This window comes from Syngnathus leptorhynchus, chromosome 9, assembly GCF_054491065.1.
Source record: "Syngnathus leptorhynchus isolate UIUO chromosome 9, UIUO_Slep, whole genome shotgun sequence".
Lineage (NCBI taxonomy): Eukaryota > Metazoa > Chordata > Actinopteri > Syngnathiformes > Syngnathidae > Syngnathus > Syngnathus leptorhynchus.
In genome coordinates, this window is record NC_141203.1 from 3208378 (window position 1) to 3228694 (window position 20317).

The 20317-nt window shown below is 41.2% G+C and overlaps 2 protein-coding genes across 3 annotated transcripts; one reads left to right on the forward strand and one right to left on the reverse strand.

The window, feature by feature from the left end:
- Nucleotides 1-1726: 1726 nt before the first annotated feature.
- slc67a2 (solute carrier family 67 member 2) lies at nt 1727-8079 on the forward strand. Its single transcript, XM_085920336.1, has 6 exons — nt 1727-2101; nt 2907-2994; nt 3712-3755; nt 4576-4705; nt 5367-5576; nt 5660-8079. The coding sequence occupies exons 1-6, from the start codon at nt 2015-2017 to the stop codon at nt 6451-6453; spliced, it is 1353 nt and encodes a 450-aa protein (XP_085776462.1). The 5' UTR covers nt 1727-2014; the 3' UTR covers nt 6454-8079.
- On the reverse strand, nt 6829-15946 carry slc9a2 (solute carrier family 9 member 2). Of its 2 annotated transcripts, none has more exons than XM_085920335.1 (13): nt 15382-15946; nt 14134-14348; nt 13808-14056; nt 12079-12329; nt 11676-11893; nt 11111-11310; nt 10005-10094; nt 9856-9926; nt 9142-9309; nt 8944-9049; nt 8366-8479; nt 8193-8280; nt 6829-7397 (listed from the first exon to the last, which is right to left on the reverse strand). In XM_085920335.1, the coding sequence occupies exons 1-13, from the start codon at nt 15662-15664 to the stop codon at nt 7063-7065; spliced, it is 2388 nt and encodes a 795-aa protein (XP_085776461.1). In that variant the 5' UTR covers nt 15665-15946; the 3' UTR covers nt 6829-7062. The 2 variants fall into 2 exon arrangements, with proteins under 2 accessions (XP_085776461.1, XP_085776460.1); XM_085920334.1 differs by having other exon boundaries at nt 8363-8479.
- Nucleotides 15947-20317: the final 4371 nt, after the last annotated feature.

Sequence of the window (20317 nt, forward strand, 5' to 3'; positions counted from 1 at the left end):
TTCTTTTTTTTCGTTGTTTCGTTTTTTTATCTTAGTTTGTCCAGCAGATGGTGCTACAATCTTAGAAGGTGTAAACCAGTTATAGGCAAATTTGGGTCCCGCGGGCCACTTTTGGCCCGCCATCTATTCTGTCTGGCCCGTGAGAGGACGTTAATATGATGTATTAAAAAAAATAATAATAAATTTCAACCCCGTATTTTTTTTTAAAGAAAAAAAGGGCACACATTTGATGGGGTTGTTGTATGCCATACATTTTTTCGCGTCCAAAAGTAATTGCCGACCCCAGAACTAGGCTGTCAAACAAGGGTTAGGGTTTCTGACTAAGGTTTCCAACGAGTTTTGGGATCGCTAATTAGGGTTTCGAACTAGGGTTAGGGTTTCCGACTTGGGTTTTAAACCAAGGATAGGGTTTCAGACAACAAAGGTTAAACAAAGGTTAGGGTTTCAAACTAGGTTTTAAAACTAGGGTTAGGGTTTCCAACGAGGGTTTCAAACTACTTTTAGGGTTTCTAAGATTAGGGTTTCTAACTAGGCTTTCAAACTAGAGTTAGGGTTTCCAATGAGTTTTAGGATCGCAAATTAGGGATTTAAACTAATGTTAGGGTTTCCGACTACGGTTTTAAACCAAGGTTAGGGTTTCAAACTAGGTTTTAAACTTAGGTTTAGGGTTTCCAACAAGGGTTTCAAACTACTTTTAGGGTTTCTAAGATTGGGGTTTCTAACTAGGCTTTTAAATTAGGGTTGGGTTTCGGACTAGGGTTTCTAACGAGTTTTAGGATCGCTAATTAGGGTTTTAAACTAGGGTTAGGGTTTCCGACTAGGGTTTTAAACCAAGGTTAGGGTTTCAAACTAGGTTTTAAAACTAGGGTTAGGGTTTCGGGCGAGGGTTTCAAACTACTTTTAGGGTTTCTAAGAATGGGGTTTCTAACTAGGCCAGCGGTCGGCAAATAGGGGCCATCTATTCTGTCGGGCCCGCGAGATGACGTTAAAATGATGTAAAAAAAAAAATTTAAAATTAGATTTTTTTTTTCAACCCCATATTATTTTAAAAGAAAAAAAGGGCATACATTTGATGGGGTTGTTGTATACCATACAACAATCCCATCAAATTTGAAACATTTATTGAGGTATGATAGTCCTTAGTGACAACAACAGGTGACAACATCCTGTTTCAGTTATCCATGACGCACAGGTCGGAACGGTATTGACACGCGAGTGCGCGTAATCTTATGCAAAAAAAAACACCAAAGTATATATATATATATATATATATATATATATATATATATATATATATATATATATATATATATATATATATATATATATATATGCTATAAAAATTATATCGTATATATATAATTTAAAATTATAATAATAATTATTATTATTTACAATTTTTAATTTATATGTATAATTTTTATTTTTATAGCGCAAACATGTTTTTGAGATTTTGTTAAATGAGAAGAAAATCAGCTAGGGCTTTTCACATAACATCTATTTGTCAATTATATAAACAAGATGAATAGAATTTTTATTTTTCATAACTCTGTCTTTGGAAAAGAAACAAACTCGTTGTGAAAATAGAAAAAAAAAAGTTCTACCTTCAAAACTTTGCATTTGTGTAGAAAAAAAGTCCCAAGGATATGAATCGTGTTAATTTGTTATTTTAAATCGTTCTTTTTTTTACGAAAAGAAACACTTCCGCTTTTAGACGTGACGTCAAAGATGATACCAACCATCCATGTTAACATGGGGTAGTCGACCGGGTCTACCCGATTTTTTTTCTGTACAAAACAAGAACAACCACGCTCCTGTCATCTCGGTATGAGAGTCGACTTTTTTATATTGTGAATTCTGCTTTTTTGTGGCAAATTTTCCTTTAAAGAAGAAACAAACCGGATTATTTATTGCTCACCCCCTTTGAGAGACAACCATGGAATCTTTGACGTGAAACTCCCAAGTCTGATGTGCGCTTCCGCGTTGCCGTCACGCGTGCGGTCAGAGACGGAGGATGAGCAACCACAAATGTAGCACTTTGTATCAGAAACCACGAGGACGGACGAGAATTCTTCAATGTATCTATGTGGTTGGCTTCATGGTGAGTAAAGTGACAGCAGCTAAAACACACTAGAATGTTTGGTGATCTCTGCAGACACACTTCTGTGTGTAAAACAGATACAACTATCTTAAGGAAACTCGGCAAAGAAAATGATCACACCTAAATGTACCTTTAAAAAACGGTAATGCTTATCTGAATAACAATATTTTCCCTTTTGCCTTTTGTTAATTTGACCAAACTAAAGTGGTCATACAGGTGACAGTCAGGTGCATATTTCAGGTTGCCATAGCAACCTCTGAGTGCATTCTGAGGGTCTCCTGTTCAAAAGCATCGCTGTCACTAAAATATGTTGCAGCATGAGGCACCTCTCCAATTGTGTTACATTAACACCATAGTAAAATGTGATAAGAACAATTCTATGGGTTGACGACTAACTTTTTACTTGCCAAACCTGCTAACCCTGCCTTCATCTAATTGAAAGTAGGGAGGATAAGAAGAGACACTGAGGAAGGTAATGTTCTCAAATAACGTTAAGCAGTGCCTTCAGAAGACATAATTACTTGCCTTGAGCCTTATATCAAGAGTTTGGCAACAGTTGCTCAGAGCTCAGCAATGGAGAATGAAGAAAAATAAGGCAGAACTTTCTTTTTCAGAGGATTAATCTCCATTGTCCATATTTAGAAAGACATTTTCTCAAAATGGAAAGAGAACGTCGCATCTTAACATTTACGAAATCCTCTTTGCCATTACCGATCCTTTCTGTGATGACGTCACACAAATAAATAAATGTTTTAGATGTTGTCTTAGCTTTTCTTTTGGGTTTTTCGCCCTTTCGTTTTTGTAGGACTTGTTTGGGGTGAGCATGATCATCCCGCTGTTGAGTCATCACGTCAAAGCGCTCGGAGCAAGTCCAACTGTTGCTGGTATTGTTGGTGAGACGTAGCCATGACTTGCTGTAATCCACCCACCTTACTTACTACGTTCAAGGCAACAAATAAAACCAAATTGTTGTGTTGCTACAGAGTTAGTCCAAGAACTTCAGGCTTCCATTAGAAATCATTATTTGTGGTTAATTAGTGGCACTATGTCCCAACATAAATAAATACATTTTGGTAAAATAGCCTATATTTCTAAATTGAGTTGGTCACATTAATGGGAAAAATGTTTTGAAAATGTTTGAAATAATTTTGTTTAGACTATATCTTCATTGGACTATATTTGGACAGTGACAGAACGTAATGATGACTCTTCTTAAAATGGAGATGGATTGTTAGATGTATGTATGTATTTATATTATTATTTTAAACTTCAGTGCTCCTCAAACAAATAAGCTGTATTATACCTAAAATTTTTATACATATATATTATAAATACTGCGACTGGCTGGCAACCACTTCAGGGTGTCCCCCGCCTACTGTCTATAAACAGCTGTGATAGGCTCCAGCATGCCCATGACTCTCCTGAGGAGAAGCGGTAAAGAAAATGGATGGATATTATATATACATTTATGATTTCATGTAACTTTTCCTGTATCTTGTTTTTAACCCACACTTGTTTTTTTTTTTCTTTTTACCCCTGTTAAATATATTGTGTACGTCATTGTTCAACTACTCCCTGATCAGAAACTCATGATTTTATTTTGTTTGCAGGGTCCACATATGGCGTCTTACAGTTGTTCTCGAGCACAGTCGTGGTAAGGATCAACTTTAGTTGTCCAAAATAGTTGCAAAATTGTTGTCTTTGGAATGTCATTACGATGCAAAAGTGGTCAACGCTCACTACACTCACACACGTACTTTCAGCATTGGTCCATATACTATTTCATGTACAAAATAGACCCTTTCTCATCTTGAGGAAGGAAATACTATGACAAAAGACACTGAGTTAAGTATTCCATCTGATGCAAGATTCTCAGGCCTCTGCTCAGCTCCTGACGTGGGCGCAATTGTGGCGGATCATGCGACCAATTAGGTCCTAATTGGACAGACGCCTCCTTATCATCTGATAAGGAGGCATCTGTTGCTCCCTGCGGCGGAATCTTGACAAGTCTAAAAGAGCCTGCACGTGGAACACGACAAACTCACTCTGTCTAAATTGCATTATTTGTGTGTGTGTGTGTGTGTGTGTGTGTGTGTGTGTGTGTGTGTGTGTGTGTGTGTGTGTGTGTGTGTGTGTGTGTGTGTGTGTGTGTGTGTGTGTGTGTGTGTGTGTGTGTGTGTGTGTGTGTGTGTGTGTGTGTGTGTGTGTGTGTGTGTGTGTGTGTGTGTGTGTGTGTGTTAGAGATAGGGTAGAAATTGAATACAACTGTCTGTGCTGTTGCCTAATAAGAGATAGAGTCGCCATTAATTCTGCCTCAATTCCTTCATATAAATTACTAAATACTTCATTATGAAAACCTATCATGAGATGCAACAAAGTGTGACTAACAAAACACAAAACGATGTCTTTATAAATGTCGTCCCTGTAATTGAGTCTGTGCTCAAAATGTTTTGTGTGCATGTGACGGTTTTCAGGGCAGCTGGAGTGACGTGGTGGGTCGGCGTCAGTCTCTGTTGACCTGCTTACTTCTGAGCGCTTTCGGCTACGGCCTCCTCGGAAAGTCCACCAGCATCACTTTGTTTGTGCTCTCACGGATCCCCGTGGGTAAGTGACAAGCCTTGGGAAGAAATCAGTCATACATTTACATTTGAACTTAATTTGGTGAAAGTGTTGACTTTCACGGCTCGGTGGGGCACTGGTTAGCACGTCCGCCTCACAGTTAAGAGGGTGCGGGTTCGATTCCACCTCCGACCCTCCCTGTGTGAAGTTTGCATGTTCTCCCCGAGCCCACGTGGGTTTCCTCCGGGCACTTTGGTTTCCTCCCACATCCCAAAAACATGCTTGGTAGGCCTCTAGACTCTAAATTGTCCCTCAGTGCGAGTGCGGATGGTTGTTCGTCTCCGTGTGCCCTGTGATTGGCTGGCAACCGGTTCAGGGTGTTCCCCGCCTACTGCCCATTGACCGCTGGGATAGGGTCCAGCATGCCCCCGACCCCCGTGGGGACAAAGCGGTACAGAAAATGGATGGATGTTGACAACCAGCCTCCAACCATCTATTCTCCAAAGCCAGTTTCATTTGTAGCTCCTGAAGGAAAATGTAGTACACGACAAGTGGACTGTACTAACCTTAACCCGAATAATTAAATGAATACCAAAGTGTTTTCTTTTGCTGAATTATTTTTTGTTTATATTTGTCAACACTGCTAGTATATTAGTCAGTGAGTGTTTGTTAATGATGCCAGCCTGTCGACTGTCTCCCGTCTCAGGATTGTTCAAGCACTCCCTGTCCATCTGCAGAGCCCTGCTGTCTGACCTGGTGTCTGAGGCAGAGCGCCCCTTGGTGATGGGACACTTCAACGCGGCCTCCAGCGTGGGTTTCATTCTGGGGCCCGTGGTGGGTGGCTACCTGACGGAGCACGAGGGCGGCTTCTACACCTCTGCTCTCGCCTGTGCCGCCATCTTCCTCATCAATGCAGGTGGGTGGATAAACATATTGAAAGTTACCCTATAGTTCATATAGCGCAGCAGTTCTTGGTTAAATTCTGTTTGTCTTTTGTAGGGCTTGTATGGCTGCTTCCATGGGACGACATTATCCTACATTGTAACGCCACCAATAACCCCAGCAAATCAGTCAGCAATGGTTGCTCAACCAAGAGCCACGTCTCCGCACAGACCGACCCAGATGTTGCGAGGACGCGGCCGTCCTCCCGGCAGCCTGCCTGGCGCCAGCTGTCCTCGGTGGGCTCCAGGATCCGCATGGTGGCCTTGTCCGACATGTGGGACCTGTTCCTGGTGCGCCTGCTGATGGCCGTGGCCATCATGCTGTACTACAGTAATTTCTCGCTGGCCATGGAGGAGCGCTTCTCTCTCAAGCCCAAGATGACAGGCTACCTCATCAGCTACAGCAGCACTCTGGGCGCGCTGGCCGGCTTCCTGGTGGGACCCGTCACCAAGCTCTACGGAAACAACATGGCAGCCCTGCTGCTGCATTCCACTCTCCTGACGTGTCTGCTTATCACGCTTTACGCCACCGCCCAGGGCGTGTGGCAGGTGCTGCTCACCTCCACCTTCTTCGCCATCTCCACCACAGTTGGGCGCACTAGCATCACCGACCTGGAGTTACGGAGAGGCGGGGCGCGGGACAGCGGGACACTGATCGGCGCCGGACAGTCTGTAACGGCCGTGGGCCGCGTGCTGGCCCCTTTACTCTCAGGTGTCACCCAGGAGTTCAGCCCATGTGGCCCCCCCTGTCTGGGGGTGCTGCTGGCTCTCACAGCGGTGGCCGTGCTTCTTGTTAGAATCCCTAAATGGAGGAAGATGGGGGGGATAAAATTGGCAACTAAAATAGAGTAACAAGACCAGACTTTTCTTCAAAGCACTGAACTTTTTTCTCATACTGTACAATGTTGTTCAGAGGGGGGGGGGGGTTATATATTTAAAACTATTTTTATGGCTTTAGCTGTACTCGAAGCACCAGTGATCACTGCTGTATCACACTAAACGACCACTGAATCAAAATCTGTGTTCAGAATCCTTCACTACTCCCTAATCACTATATAGCAGTGCCTTGACTACAAGTTTGTGTTTCATTACCAGGCCAGCGATTCAAAACAATCATATCTAAAATCATTCAATTCATTGCACCGCCCTGAAAAAGTTTTCTTTCTTTTTTTTTTTGTAACAGCTTGTGTTGACCTAAAAAGAAAAATGGAAATCCCCACACAACCATGAATTAAAAACAATATTTACTGACATATATATGTGTAAAAAAAACAAACACAATCGTCACCTTAAAAAATTTACATTCAAAATGCTACAGGTAATATATTCCTAAACTTTTAAAGATGGGCCACATCGGCCATTGTTGACTGTCCTCTCAGTTTAAGCTGCATAGTTGTAGTTCTTGAAAAAGAAACAAAAGGGCCATACTGTGAAACTTTTATGTTGCATGTGTTGACCTCTTCACTTTTGGGGTTTCCATTGCGGCCTCCTGAGCAGTGGGTTCCTTGTGGTGTCCTCTCGAGGTTCTGCAGCCCAGGCAACGACCACAGTTGTGCTGTCATTGTCGTTTTCCTTTTCTGATGGGTCTGGGTCGCGGCGAGTCGCAACAGCAGAAGAATGTGTTCTGGGTAGACCTCTCCGGGGCCGTCTTTCATCCAGGAGCTCCACGGAGGGAGCTTCCTCCAACGTGTCCAGCCGGTGCAGAGGAAATCCCACCCTGGACGAGGACCGTGAGGGCGGGGCGAAGCGGGAACGTCTGGCAGGGAACGACAACTCCGACATGGTTTCGTGATTATCTGCGAGCAAAACAATCCAAATGAAGTGCAGTCCGTGTCAAAATTAATAATGATGCAAAAGAATCACAGCTTAAGTACAGCTTACTTGTTTTGAATTGAAGATGGAATGAAAATGCAAGTTTTTACGTTTAGTCGTGCTGTTTTTATGTGAGATACAGTTTACAATTGAATCAATGTTAAATTTTAGGAATATGCACCTGTCACTTATTTTTACCATCAATGTGGCATATAAACAACCAAGGTTTTTATTTTTTTCAGATGACTTGGTATAAAATGTTTGCACTTGGGTAGATGCGCTTTTCCTTGTCCGCTTGCGTCGGAAAAAAGTGGTGCAAACTGATCCAGCAGATAGTGCACGTTTTATTTTTAATAAACTAAACGTATTTAGGATGTTTTGGGTGCCGTGAACAATAAACATAAATATGTGCTTTGTTCAATAAATAATGTATAAATGAAGTTGTTACACTAATATGTGAATTAATGATTTATAAAGATTTCGGTCATTTACCTTTGATCAATTATTTGTTTGAAAAAGTATACAAATGTAGAGTAAGTATTGAATTATCCCAATTAGTGATGCTAATGTGGCTATCATAACAAAGTAAAATAATAATGTGTCATATATTTGGATCACTGGCCCCTTATTTAGCCTGAAAACTGCCTGCTCAATTCAAATTATGAAAACTGAGAAGCTAGTAATGCTATTGCATAACATTAAACGTATGAAAACAGTGGTTTCCATTTTCATATTAGCTAGACTGTGTTGTCCCACTTGAATGAAAAGGAACAACGCACCAGTGTCACTCTGCCTCATAGGCGGGAAATTAGAGTCCAGGTTCTTCCCAGCAGGAAGCGAGAAGTACTTGTGCGATTTGGGCACCACCTTAAAATAAAAAAAATAAAAAGATCCATTGTTTATTAGCAGAGCGGGCACAGCAACCTCAGACCAGCATGTCAAAGTTTACCACCGTCTGGAAGCTTCCCGAGCGGAGGCTGCGTCGGATGCTGGAATGACGTCGGATGAGAATCTCTTTGGTGCGACTGTCATTGGGCAGCGCGTGCTTGCTGGTGTATGACGTCGTCTGATGGGAGAACAATTAGCACCATTTTAAGCATACAAAACTCTCTCCAAAAAACACCACACCAAACTAGATAGTGTTGATAAAGTTATTCAATTTGTTTGGTCAACTGATAAGGCTTAAGTGTCATATGCCAGTGCCCCGCCAGATGGCGCTCTTCTTCCTTCACTGTAAACTTTGTGAATGGTGAAAATTATGTTCATGTATTAGGAATGCGCTCACTCCCTCATTTGACTGCAGAATCAGAGCACCTCTATGGGTTATGCAAAATTGTGAATGACGTGGAAAAACAAGACATCCTTTAAACTGATACCCAATGTGCAGGAGTCAAATGCTTTGCTTCAGATGTAGAAGAAAAAAATAATTACATATTACATCATCACTGTGCGGTTCATAATTGAATATTTTTTGGGTGAATATTTGTATTCTAATGTATAATTGAGTAAACACTACAACAAAGACCTCACCCTTTGTCTGATCTTATACATGTTCTTGGCCAGAATGTCATGCATGCTCCTCAGGTCAGCAGCCAGGAATTTCTTCTTAGGCTTAGTGACTCCTTTCTTCTCCTCACTGAAATATTGTTTGGACAAAGCTCATCAGTACATCACAACACAACAAATGGAGGGTAAAATCACACACAGAGACACATGACAGCTTCATACTGCAGCGAGACGATCGATGGTGCGGCACTGATGTCTCCAGACACTGTGTCCAGGATCTCCATGGCGTTCTGCAGCTCCAGCTTCTTGTACAGCGCCACAATGCTCGACTCCGCACGGTTGTCCCGGATCAGGATTCGGCGCAGGATGCGAGTGTTGAACTTCATAAACCTGACAATGACAGAAAAAAATATATATACATTGAATCCTATAAAATACAATATTCAGAGGAAAAAGAATACAGACGTATAAGTAAATGGCTAATAAAATGAGTACTTTAAGCCTCTGCTTTTTTTTCCTCTGCTGGACTGACTTGTAAAAATTGTCACTGAATGCAAAGGACATTTTGTTTTGAATATTACAGTTTTATCTCATGTGGCCTCACCGACGTCAATAAACAGATACTTGACTGACTCGAAAAAATATATATATTTGTGAAGTTTTGTGTTTGAGGACCCCTGGTATAGATGATGAGCTTCATTTTTGTAACAGTAAAATGTGAATTGTGGTCAATGAGTCAGCAGACAATGAGGAACCTTTAAGAGATTTCGGCAGAGAAAAACCAGTCTGGCCTGTGCAAAAGTGAACATGACACCACATCTAAACTTCCCACACTGTGCCATAGCAGACAATGGCAGCATGGTTGAAACAAAAGAAAAAAAAAAAAAGAAGAAAAAGTAAAGCAGACGTTTGACCATGTATGTCAGTGAGACTCACTTGTCCTTCCAGTAAAAGTGACTCCACTGTCCACACAGGTCCTCGATGCCAGCGATGGTGTGTTCCATCAGCTAAGACCACAAAGGACGATTTGTTCAGCTAAAAAAAACATACATTCAAATAACACCAATACATGATGCGCAGCTTACCCTGCAGTGAATTTCACCGTTGATGGTGTCCAGATTGCGATTGGTTCTGCGTACGTTAATGTACTCGATCAAAGGCCGGATGCTGATGCCCTGCAAAGATCAGAAGAGAAAACATAAGATGCTTTAACCCGCCCATGTATAACGACATCATCATCAAAAGCTATAAAAAAAAAAAAAAACGACTTTTAATTGCTTAGTTTCTTAGACCAAGTAAGACGCTAAACAAGCTGTACAGTCATATCAAGCACACCGATTCTGAATTTGTCCACGTTTTTCTCTAGCACACCAGCTATTCATTATAATGATCATATAATAATTTATACACTAATATATTTAACAATATTCATGAATTATGTGTTAAGTTCATCAGCAAGAGTATTTTTTTTTTTCTGAAACACCAAAGCTATAAATTACAATGCATGGTAAAATCAATACTGCGCAAGCTTTTATCATTCAAACTTAAAAACAAAATCTCAAAATAGAAATATTTGCTCTTGATGTTACACTCAAGACTTCACAGATGACAAAAACAATGGGACCACGCCGACCAAGTCACGCATGTAAGGCTTTGTTCACGACTAATGTGATGCTAAAATCATATGAACACTTTTCATTAAACATTCAGCAGCTATATATATATATATATATATATATATATATAAAATGCTTTTTTTTTTTTTTAATCAGAGCGAAAAATAACCACCTCTGATTAAACTGTGCTGTTGACCAGTGCAGTGATTACTTAACGTGTACGGACTTTCCAATGTGAAGTACTACTACCTACAGGATTGGAATGTAACAGCACGTCAGAGCTTTGTCGCGATGCAAGACTTTAATTAACCCAACTTTTTTTTACTGCAGTGGTGTAGCTCAGCACTATATCCTACTGTGAGCTTCTTTGAATTTACTACATTTGTGACATCCGAAGGACAAAATATTAATGTTAAATGAATACTTCTCTGACAGTCAAAACCAAGCATCGTTATGTTTGTAAAGGCAAAATATTGGACTACATATGAAAGGGTAGACAGTGTGTACCCAATTGTTTCATTAAAAAAAACAAAATAACATCAATCTCCTGTACTCCAGCATACGTTGCCTCATACCTGTATAAAGACGGTAAAGATGATGATGGCAATGGTGGCGGTGACAAAGAGCTGCTTGCGGCCGATATTAACCGGAAGGGTGAAGGCCAAGGCGAATGAAATTGCCCCTCGAAGACCACCATATGCCAGACCAAACTGATCCTTTAGGTTGAAGGGGATGGTACGGAAGGGGTTGATGATTTGAGTCAGCACGAAGACACCTGCCAAGAAGGGGGCAAAGATTCATACTAAAAGTTGGCTTGAGATATAAAAATGCTCTTCAATTACAATATCAATATTTTTTCCAGCCTTCCTAGTATCAATATCTAATGCCTCAATACTGAGCCTTGAGATTTACTCATGACATCTATTGCAATATCTTGTTGTATCAACGTCAGTAACACAACATTCAAAAATTCCAAACATTCATCATCTGCATTGGGCTAGTATCGATATCCAGTCTGTTTGGGTCGATACTAAACTGCGAGAGATCATTATGCTTTTTTTCCACCCCTTGCTTTAAAGGAAACCAGGCAATGGCGCAAAATAAAAGGTGGGGACAGCCTCCTCAGCCCCGTGTCCTTACCGAGACCCCTCCAAAGAAAAGCGAAGAGCAGCGTGAAGAGGATGTAGCCCCAGTTCCACTCATGCTCGGTCGTTATAGTGACCACACCCAGGAAGAAGAAGATGAGCGTTTCCGAGATGGAACCCAGCATCTTGACCACGTGGCGGATAGTGGTGCACGAGCGCTGAGAAACGTTCTCCTCCACGTAATACTTCATGGTGAGTGCGCACGTCACGATGCTGCCAAAGGGGGAAGATGTATTGAAACCAGTATATTTGTTTTTCACTACCAACATTTGAAAGTTAATACTGTGGTTCACAAGTAGTTTACTACTTGATGTACTAAATTTACCAAAAAAGACATCTCGCACCATTTTTGATTCATAAGCGGACGATTGTGTTGCTTGTCATCAGTGTCTACTCACGCCATGATGGACGAGATGGCGAAGAGCTCCGCCACCAGGTAGGCCAGGTAGCTGTACATGAAGATGAAGAGCGGCTCGATCTCCCGCACTTTGGAGGTGAACCTTGTGGTGAAGGCCGCCACAATGCCGAACAACGCGCCGAAGGCCATGCCACCCAAGCCCACCACAAAGAAACGGGCCATGCCCAGGAACACGTCAACCGGTTCCACCACCGGCATTTCTGCTATGAAGTTGAACATGTTGTACAACACCTGCAACAACAGGCACAGGTGAAATAGGGAACAATTTGTAATATGAAGCTACTGTGAAAATTTGACAGCTAATAATAGCACGATACAGCAATTATGCAAGAATCACTACACTGGAATAAATTCATCTATGAAAGTCTAATCGGTATATCATGAGATACAATAGACGACAAACATTTTTATTACCTCAAGTATATTAATACTTTTTATTATGCTATGAAAACAATGTGAAATACATGCATATTTAAAAAAATTAAAAAAACATATATTAAATGTATAAAAACATAGAAACATTATAAACATCGAAAAAAAAAAAAAATTCGCCACCCAAAATGTGACTGTTTTGCCATATTTATTTTGTCAATATTTGCAAAAGCGTTTGGATCAAATTTGATAATTCATGCCAATTAGGATTTTTTAGCAAGTCGCCACTTAACAGGAAGCCTCTAATCCTTTATATGTGCTGTTGCGTTTTGTTCAAGATGTCTGTCGTTGAGCAGGGAAAACAAAGATGTGGAGTAACAGTTGATTCTTTATTTGCAAGAAAATGGAAAACCAAAACAATACTAATTATTAAATCAAAAAGACTCTGTGACATTGTCGATCAAAGTGAGCATTGATATCCTTTTTTTTAAGTCTTCCGTTGACCCCAGGACAGTCTCCAAATGTACCTATTAAAGTGGGTCTAAGTAACTTCTTTATTGCTGACTAAATGTTTGCCTTCATTTCATCTAGACTACCTGCAATAGCCATTAAAGACAAGTGGCCACTACATGGCAAGTTATATAGAGGCTGCATGACTACAATAAGATAAGGGGGGGGGGCTGTGGGATGGGGGGGGGGGCACTGTGGGATGGGGGGGGCACTGTGGGATGGGGGGGTAACTTCGGCGTCACTAGTCCAGTTTCGGATGATTTGCGGGCAAACTCCTCCCATAACATTTGCCAGAGTGCCCTCACAAACTGGTTTGGCAACATCTGCGCAAATAAACTCCCAACAGCAAAAGTGGAATGTTTATCAACGATGTTCCTAAGAACGTTACTTTGAGCCAACTTCTTTAAATCGAGATGCCCCAAACACAAAGGCAAAACCGAACACAGAACTGCACCGAAACCTGAGCGAAGCTTGGAGGGGGAAGAATAGAGAAACACAATAGTATGTCTAGCTTTCATGTAATTGACAATAAAAAGGGGCCAAACTGGAGTTTAAAATGGAGGGTGGAGTTGGGGAATGGTTGGCTCAGTGTAAACAAAAGAAACTCAAAAGCTACATTTGCAAGACAACAACGTGGTAGGAAAAATGGGAAGCTTTTTGGGGTTCCTTATGCAAGATTAAATTCTAGATTTACTGTTGTCAACAAATATTCCCCTCAGGCCTCATTTTGTGGTGGGTAAAAACATTGGTACTAACTTCTGTATACAACCCACATTGTCTCGTGTCACCAAAACAAGCAACAGGAGAAAACGTCATCAACAACTCACCACAGTGACGGCGTCGTTGAAGAGACACTCTCCGAACACCACGATGTAGAGCTGCTCGTTGACCGACACGTCCTCGAAGACGCTCAACACGGCCACGGGATCTACTGCTGAGATGATGGCGGCGAACAGCAGGTTCTCCTGCAGGTTGATGTCCTGCACTCCGAACGCCTCGATCTGGCATATGGCGAACAGTGACATCCCGATACCGATACTGTTCCACAGGGTTCCCACCACTGCAAACCACAGCACCTACATATACACACACACAGACACATTAACCTCGGTATCACTGCGAGACCTGCCGGGTATTCTGAACAGACTCGCACCGTCCCGATGTTCTCAAAGAAAGGCCTGGTGGGCATGAAGTAGCCCGAGTCCAGGACAATTGGGGGCAGCATGTAGAGGAAAAAGACGTCGCTGGTCAGCACGGCGGGGGGCTCCTCGTTGACCGAGTGCATAATGGCGCCCACAATGAGGCCGATGCTGATCAGCAGACATGACTCGGGTACCCAAACAGTGATCTTGTTGTACACGTGAAAGCCTGAGAGAGGAGAGCAATGTTCTGAAATCCTGTTACCAGCATCATTTTGATCATATCAGCACCATCCAGAGCAGTTGTAACTTATAAGTTGAGATAGCTTAACTTGCTTGTCATGTTACAATTTTTATAAGCTAAAGGACTGTAAATGGTAATACAAACAAATGAAAAATACCATTGACATAATGGTTAAGATTGACAGTTGATGTTTTAAAAGCAGCAGATGTTTGAACACTTGTCGACCGATAATGCAATATTACACATGGTCATATATTCTTTATCCTCTAAATAAAAATGGCTGCATTTTACAGAGTCACTTACAGTAGTAAGTAGCAGCTTTAAGAATTGTTCTTGGCGTCTGCATGATTATACTGCCTCCCAATGGAAAGGCAGGAACACCAGAAGGAATAGCCCAATGATTGTGACATTCTATCACGATGCACAAATTGTTAAATTATATTTAATTGTGTTATTACTCTATGGTTCACACCGTAAATTACAATATTATGAGGCACTATTTTCCTTTATTTAAAAGAACACAAATATTATAATCATGTTTACCTTTGGCTGAGAGACTGCTATAGTTTAGTAGCATTCCTAATAATTTCAAAGGGGGTGGATTTGAGGTGATTAAATTAGATGAAGCTGCATGTAGTCATGCATCTGAAGCTACTATATATATATATATATATATATATATATATATATATATATATATATGAGAGAGAGAGACATAAAGTTACATCTTGAGTCTCTAAGATCAGTGAAAGCTTTGTGGACACAGTGTATTTTGTGTTAAGATAAGTTTTGGTTCTGCCTAGTTTCCAAAATGCGTATTGTATATTATTGACACGTGGAAAACAGTTTGTACATTTCAGACTACACTTTCTTGAGTACTTTTCAAGTTGAATCAGTATTTTCACTTGAGTGTGAGAAGGCTACCTCTGCCACCTTGGACTTCAGGGAGGTAAAATTATTGTTTTCCTTTGTAATGGTTTACATCTTTGGAAACGTTCTACTTCGATATGCCGCTTACCGATCTTGGCAAAAGAGGCGAGTAGCACCCAGAGAGTTATCTCGAAGGGAATTTGGATTCTCGGGTAGTCCATGGTGAAAACGGGTAAATTGTCCTTTTCGGACTCCGGGTATGCTTGGGGCCCGTCCGGTTCGACCGGGGGCACCACCGTGACACCACCGCCAGCAGCAACACCACCCAGTGTGGGCTGAGATGAGATTTCCCCCGCGGAGCCATGCAGGACCCTTAAAACGCCACAAATAAGAAGCAAACCGTGCCATGGTCTGCTCAGGTGAGGATCCATTTTAAGTCTCCGTCGCGGCGAGTTGCGCCCACCCAATCCGCCAGGCAATTAATTAAGGTGACAACTTCTTTAAACACGCATTATATTTTTCTTGCTGATTCATCCAAAAGCGACAGCTACATGTTTGCCAAATGCCTAGGGTCTGGTGTCTCTCTTTGGTGTGCTGTTTGCCCTGGTGTGTCTGCTTTCTTCCAAAGTTGAGCACTACTCAGAATACACCCGTGGAAAAGTCTACCTGGGGCGCGTGCACGAGTTTCTCTACATGGGCGCGGTCACGACTGATTGAATGTCACGTGAACTGATGGGCCCTCAATGGCCAGGTTTCGGTGGACGCGCAAGTTTCAACTTCCCGCTTTGTTAAACAAAACAGGTTCATCCCAGTTGACTTGCTTGTCTAAAAATTTCAGATGATTAAATGCACTTTAGTGACATATTGCAACCTTTTAGTCTTGCATTTTCTACTAAACATTAATCCTCAATGAATTATCAAATAATTTGCTTAGTATAGGCCACTTTTTCATTATACTGTAATGTTTCATACAATTTTACAAATTAATAAGATTTTAGTCAATTGGTTAAAGAGTTTTGAATTAATTTGTCAGAAAGGGCAGACAGGTTTAGTGTTGTGCGACAATATGTCTGTTCAGATATGACCAATCAATCACATTCAAACTCGAGATGTTAGAGGGTGTCAATTGCCTTTTATTTTCCCACTTTTATTTTATTTTTACACTTCAGCCACTTTCTCACTGGTGTACTTTGACTTAGATTATTTCAAAACTGAGTATTATGAAATATAAGGCTCAATAATGATGGAAAAGATTTTGAAAAGGTTTATCTTGATTTTATTTTTCACAAAAACCTGGCATGAACATGGATATGTCTACCTATTATATCCACTATGCATGCTGTAATTATTACATTAATTTTACTACTTTAGTTCCCCAAATGTTTTTGATCATAAAAGTTGTCTACAAATATTTATGAAACTAAAGCATAATTGCTATCACATAGTTCAAACACAATGTTTGTTTTTTTTGTAAAAATAACGTCATGAATACAAAAATTAAACCGAATAAATCAACAAACAAAACGTTTTCTATTGTGATCCGATAAGAGTGCACAGTAGTACTATCCTATGGGAGTCTACAACGTTATCCTCGACTTACTGCTAGCGTCTGCTTTTTAAAACCAAATAATAATAATGTTCTTAAATACGGCAACAATGGCGATATCATTCCAATTGTGTATGCCACAGTACCATGGAGGCCACAAATTAACCAACTACCAGCAGTAGAGAACGTTTATGAAGGCAGTTTCAAAGCAGACTTTTAGCTTCCTCTAGTGGCTTTAAAGTGACATTGCAGGGTGTCACAGGGAGTCTGGGCGAGTCTCGTGCAGCCTGCAGACGCCGTCGAGCAGCCAGGATGGGTGCAGCAACGCTCGGTTTACGATGACAACACGTCTTTTTTCCTTGATTCTCCCAAAAGGTCGGATTTCTGAAATTTACATGAACCATCTGATGACGTCACGCATTAAGAGTGAGAAGGTGCTGCTGCTGCTAAATGAATAGCGATGTGGCTGTTTTTGTTTTCATCTGCGCTCACCCTCTCTCCTCCCCCTCCTTCGTTTTGTAAGCATCAGCAGACATCATGACGGAAATTTGGAATAATGTATATTGTTGTGTGACTGTGTGACACTACTACACGTGTAGTACTGTGCGCAGTAGCCGATCAAGTGATGCAAAGCATCCAAGTAAACAGACGAGATGACACACCATGTTTCATGCGGGATTAAAATTCAGGCCATTGGTTGTGGATTATTAGGAGGGAAGGGAGATGTTTTCATTGTATTTACAACTCGATTTGGTGCGTTTGAGTCCTTTTAGGTGGACCAAAAAGACATTGTTGTGCTGTAAAAGTGGTGCTTAAGGGTTCCACCCCAGTGACAAGTCAGTGTTGCAGAGGTAGTCAACCTGAGGTCCATGGGCCATACCTCCCGCAGTGATATTGGATCCGGTCCGCTCTGCTAATGTGAAACAAAACACAAAATTTGATTTCTGTAGGAGTATGAATGTGGAACTGGAATGTGGTAGAATGAATCAGAAATGTGGGAAAAGAGGTGCCATGTGACATTATAGGGCAAAGTTACTTTTTTTTCCCTAGAATTTGCTTCAGTTCGATTTGGTTTTCTCAAGGGAAAAATGTCCAAAGTTCAAACTTAAAGACTGATCAATGACTGAGCAAATAAACACTCTGTAGCTTTCCTCCACATTCAAGTGATGCACTGTGATGCTGTGACGTCAATAATGTGTGACACATCCTGGCGGCATGTTTTCTGAGAGGCTCATGATGCGGCTTCATGTTAATGATGCGTTTCTATTGAGAACCCAATATTTGGGGGGAACAGCTGATGCTGACTGCATCTGTAGGCTTCCAGCAGGGAACTCACTGGAGATCTGCAGGGAGTGCTACAAAAACCCCTAAATAGAAATGAAATGATGTCCATAAAGGTAGAGTGGTGAATGGTAGCTGAACCTGGATGAGCTCAGCTCTGTAGCTCCACACTCCCTCAGTCAGTGATGAAATTAGCATCTTGTGAATAAGTTACCACGAAGTCCATCATTCTCCACTATTGTTGTTTGCTGGCATGTCTGGTTCCAACTAATGCATTCAAAGCAACATGATGTTTTTCAGGTTGACTTGTTTTCTTTCACTCAACTCTCACTCTACATTTGCTTTCCTCATATTTGTGGTGGGGTCGCCTAATGAGCGACATAATGGAGAAGCTCGCCACATGCATCTGAGGATGGTGGTGGTTGTCAAACATGTGTCACCACAATGATCTATGACTCCCTGGATCGTTGTACCAAACCGACTGTGACACTCCTACAGAGCATCCCACCGTGTCTCGGGCAGTTTTATTCCCCCCCTAACAACATTCACATTTTCACACACACAGGCTATATGAGGTATAGAGCAGCTGTAATGCCTTTCTCATCTATGACTGAGCAGAAGAGCAGCATGCAGCATGTGTGGGACTGGGCGGGTGACGTCAAAACAGACTCATATGTAAAAACAGAGCGCCATGGCGGATGCTCTTACACATGAACACACAATGACATACGCACGTACTCAAACACACACGCACACGCATGGTTAAAGCGCTTCTGTATTTGTTGGTGTAAAGTCACATCATCATCTACTGTATATTGACTGATGTTATGTATTACAGGACACTAATTTAGACTTATGATGTGTTTTTTTAAACTTACCTCAGAGGATTTTACAATTAATTATATACATATGCTTTTATTTACCGGTTAGACAGTGTAGACCAGGGGTGGCCAATACGTCGATTGCGATCGACCGGTCGATCGCCAAGCCACGACTGATCGACCGCGGGGAAATTAAAATGTTGTTGTTGGGTTTTTTTTTTTTGGGGGGGGGGGGGTTCGCACTTGATGCGTGTGCAAACAACACAACACAAACACGCGAGCTCGCGAGTTCCCTCCAATTGTCAAAACAGCCCGAGTATGGCGATGTACGAGCCATGGTCGGCGTTTTGAACGCACCGCAGCTTTGGAAAGTCACGGGTAGTTTATATACCGCCAAATAAATCCGACATTTGAGTGTCTGGAAAAAAAAAACATTTTAATATCCTGCGATCGACCAGTAGTGGCTTGGCGATCGACTGGTCGATCGCGATCGACGTATTGGCCACCCCTGGTGTAGACAATAACCATTTTTATGACTCACTCCATTACTCATTTTGTAATATATTTTCCCCAATTCTTTTGAAATAGTTTTTTAAGGAATTCTTTTACGTTTGTTTACGAAATTTTACAAATATTATGATTAGCATTTTATTTAAATTTTTACCCATCCTCCAATGTAGTCAATGGTCAATGTAGTATTTTTATACTTATTATCAGCCTTTTTATTCTTCTTCTTATTATTATTATTATTATTATTATTATTATTATTATTATTATTATTATTATTATTATTATTATCAGTAGTAGTAGTAGTAGTAGTAGTAGTAGTAGTAGTAGTAGTGGTGGTGGTGGTACCTTGCAATGATGCTTTTTAAAATTACAATTTATTTTATGACCTTTAAAAACTTCTCTTCAGACTTCAATCTCAGAAATATTTATAATATTTCCCATCTCACCTAAGGTTGTAGGTGGAGATGGAACCCCAGTGTTACATTATTTCCCATTCCCAGGTAACTAGCAACTGGTCATGTAGTATTGGGAAAAATATCGGGACACACCTCACTTATGTTTTGATTAATTCTATGCTTCCAATTTTATGAGCACAGTTTGTGGAATAAAAATGTTCCACCTTTTAACATGAGCAGATTGAGCAGGGGTATTTTTAGTCGTGTGAAAGTTCACACTGGGAAAGGTTTGCCACTGCCTAGATTTGCGCATCAACAGAGTCGGTGCATGGAAGCAGATAATTGTGTCAATTTAAATGCAGCCAGCTGGGTGAGAGGATGATGTCAGCATCATTATCATCAGTGTCTGTGTCATCTGTCTCCATGGCAACATCAGACTAACCCCCACTCCTCTTCCTGTTTGCCTTTCATTAGTGACTCATACGTAACTGCTGAGGTCATCGCACAAGGAGTCCATATCGCAAGGGAAGT